Source organism: Malus sylvestris, chromosome 10, assembly GCF_916048215.2.
Source record: "Malus sylvestris chromosome 10, drMalSylv7.2, whole genome shotgun sequence".
NCBI lineage: Eukaryota > Viridiplantae > Streptophyta > Magnoliopsida > Rosales > Rosaceae > Malus > Malus sylvestris.
In genome coordinates, this window is record NC_062269.1 from 38804592 (window position 1) to 38808099 (window position 3508).

Here is a 3508-nt window from a genome sequence, read left to right on the forward strand (position 1 = left end):
TGTGATTCATCAACACTAGGAATCAAATCCAAAACGTACCGTGTTGAATACAAATTTTTTTGTCCCCAACGACTAAACCGCCTGGCAGGTGGTTTCACACATGATACATACTAAAAACCGGTTGAGCCTGGCACTGTTCAGCAATAGTGAAAGGACGGAAATACCCTCGGGTTTCTTCTTTGTTTTAACTAAAACACTATATCATCCTCATTACACTTGCTCATTCTCGAATACAAAGGAGCAAACACATGTCGGCATAGCAATACATTTTCTTTAGTTGGTGCGACCAAAAGGTTAAAAGGTTGAGAGCTTTTAATTGGGACCGGGAGGCGTTAATCATTCCAGTTTGCTTTGGTTGGGTTGCTGTCTTCAACCTCCATTGTGCTATATATTTCTCTCAGAATCTAACAAAACCCATTCACCCCATAACTCACATACACACACACCTCCACCGCCATGATTCTTCATTATTTATAAACTAATTGCCAAAAACCCATCGAACCCATCATCCCAAAACTCCCTCTCATTCCTTCCAAATCGAAAGAAAAAAGACAAAACCCAAGAACAAAAGGACGACAAAGATTCAGCCCATTTTTGCAGTAATTGAATTTTGGGGAAGGAGATGGGGGCGTACAGAGCCGATGACGATTACGATTACTTGTTCAAGGTGGTGCTGATCGGCGACTCTGGGGTCGGAAAATCGAACCTTTTGTCCCGGTTTACGAGGAACGAGTTCAGCCTCGAATCCAAGTCCACCATTGGCGTCGAGTTCGCCACCAGAAGCATTCGGGTCGACGATAAGGTCGTCAAGGCCCAGATTTGGGACACCGCCGGCCAGGAAAGGTTCGGATCCACATTCTCTGTTTTTTTATAAATCTCTAGTTTTTTTCATTAGATCTTGGAATTCAGATTTTCGTTTTTTTTCTTGGGTTTTCTTGGTTTCCTGAGAAAATTGGGTTGTTTGGCTTATATTATATTGCACGGATTTGAAAATCTAGCTTCTGGATCGAAGAAGGATTATTTTTTATGAGTCTGTTTGTTTGATGGGTGTTGTTTGGTTGCTGAGAATGCCGAGGAAGATATCATGAAATTGCTAATGAAAATGTTGAAGTTTTCATTTCCCATTGTTTTAGTTAGCTGAGCTGAATTTTACTCCGTTTGTATTTGTTTTTGGAATCGGTCTCGAACAATCTTCGTGAAGTATGACAACTAAGATGCAGTGCTAATTCTCTGCTTGAACTTCTGGTTTGTTTGTATTAGTAGGATGCAACGATACACAGTTTCCGGCGTTTTTACATTTGTAGTTTGTTGATATAGCTCCGTTGCTTTGTGGAGTGTTGTTTAGACAAGTATCCTATACTTAATTAGAACAACGCTTGGCTACTCAAAGATGAGTAGGAACTCGTACTCAAAACTCTTTTTTGTTCGAATCACAGATCTTTATGCTTATGATCAGAACTGTCCATATTATAAATCATACGGTAAAGATCATCTCTGTAAAAAATGAATTAAAACTAAGGTCCTTTTGTTAATCTATTTTAGCAAATACATAGACGGTTCGAAATGCTTTCACCTATTCCGTTGATTTTTTATACAGTTCGATGATTAAACAACCTTTGTTTTAATTCATTTTTTACAAAGGGGATCTTTATAGAATGATTTATAATATGAACGGTTGTGATTATAAAAACGGAGTTCTATGAATCTACAACAAATAATTTTGAGTAGAAACTCCTACTCTTTCTTTGAGTAGGCAAGTATTGTTCACTTAATTAGGTCACATTTCGCTCTGCTATAATTTTCGGGTTTGGCGCAGTTTACTGCATTTCGAGATTACTAGGTAAGGTGGTTGTTCTAGCTACATCACAAATTGATATGTCATTACGGTTATTAAACCATCGTAATCATATAAGTTCAATCATTATGTCTTTCATCTGATAGATTTGGATTGATAAAATCAGCTACCGGGTTTTCTGACTCTGTTCTTTGAAATGTGTTGATTGTTGTGGTGTAAACTAATCCCGGCCGCAGTGTTAATATCTCACTTGCAATTTTATTTTGTTTTGTTAAAGGTATCGTGCAATCACAAGCGCATACTATCGAGGTGCCGTTGGGGCCTTACTTGTCTATGACGTTACTCGTCATGTTACATTTGAGAATGTGGAGAGATGGCTGAAGGAGCTTCGCGATCACACAGATGCCAACATTGTGATCATGCTAGTGGGAAACAAGGGAGATCTGCGTCACCTACGAGCTGTTTCCACTGACGATGCTAAGGCGTTTGCTGAACGAGAGAACACCTTTTTCATGGAAACGTCAGCCCTCGAGTCTATGAACGTCGACAATGCTTTCACCGAAGTGCTGACTCAAATCCACCGTGTTGTGAGCCGGAAGGCCCTTGACATTGGGGATGACCCAGCAGCCTTGCCCAAGGGACAAACAATTAATGTCGGGGGAAAGGACGACGTATCAGCTGTGAAGCAAGTCGGGTGTTGCTCTACGTAAAATTTGCCGGAATTTTTCGAGTGCCTTTTGACGTTCTATCGGGCGAGGTCATGTCCATACACAGAGGTTGACCTGACTCTACGAAATTGCTTTCTCGACGGGATATTAACTCTTTGAACAGTATGCTTCAGATGCTCGAAAGCTTGTCTCTATGTTTAGCGCAAAATTTAGGATGTTAAGGATATGTTCTTGTTTTTCCCTTTGATTCGATTTGAATTACTTGCTTCCCTTTGTGTAGTATTATTCTTTCTTGGTTGAGTTTTATATAAAGTTTGGTTGTTTTTGAGCTGAAAGTCGGCATTCCTTCCGCGAGCGTCGGAAAACGATTAACTTTGCCCCATCTCAAGCACAAGAAGTGAAAACTAGAAATTCAAAACGAAATGGTGATTAATCAGGTTCCAAAAGTTTTCCTTCGTTTTACAAATTTCATGATTGCTATGGTTTCCACCATCTCCATCGTCGAATTCAGATGAAAAATCGAATTCTCCCGGCAAGATTGCTTCTTCAAAGTTTGATTTATAGAGCAGTAAGTGGAAGAAGTTTGGTAGGAGGAACAAACTAAAACAGCCACAGCCAAATGACTCTTGACAAAGATTGTACATACATTCACAGCCATAGTATCTAAGAACACTCGACAGAATGCTCAAGCCGCGCAGCACCGCACCGATGAACCGAACCAGCTTTTCAGAGACGTGACATCTGCATTTATCAGTAGATCGTGGATCAGTAACTTTAACAAGAAGCGTTGGAAAACAATCAAAACGCAACAGCGCTCCGTTTGTCTTCCTCACAGATGCAGACATCTAATTCTTGTCAGGGCTCGGGAAGTACTTCTCTATAAAGCGCCTTGAATGTTTTATGACTTGTTTGGATGTGCTTTTAAAATAACTGAAAAAAAATTTATTGATTTCAAAAGCCTTAAAAGTGCTTCCTGAAATAAACACATAATTTTCAGAATTTCCTTGTATTTTTACTAAGAATTGGTTCCAAAAACATTTCTATC

General features: G+C 39.6%; 1 protein-coding gene across 1 annotated transcript; it reads left to right on the forward strand.

Annotated features, from left to right (window-relative positions):
- Nucleotides 1-244: 244 nt before the first annotated feature.
- Nucleotides 245-2798, forward strand: LOC126585816 (ras-related protein RABA1f). Its single transcript, XM_050250363.1, has 2 exons — nucleotides 245-843; nucleotides 2073-2798. The coding sequence occupies exons 1-2, from the start codon at nucleotides 623-625 to the stop codon at nucleotides 2503-2505; spliced, it is 654 nt and encodes a 217-aa protein (XP_050106320.1). The 5' UTR covers nucleotides 245-622; the 3' UTR covers nucleotides 2506-2798.
- The last annotated feature ends 710 nt before the right edge of the window (nucleotides 2799-3508 follow it).

Excerpts from the sequence above, each read along its gene's own strand:
- LOC126585816 (XM_050250363.1), top strand. The coding sequence starts at position 623 with ATGGGGGCGTACAGAGCCGATGACGATTACGATTACTTGTTCAAGGTG. Across the intron at positions 844-2,072 it reads GACACCGCCGGCCAGGAAAG|GTATCGTGCAATCACAAGCG; the intron begins GTTCGGATCCAC and ends GTTTTGTTAAAG.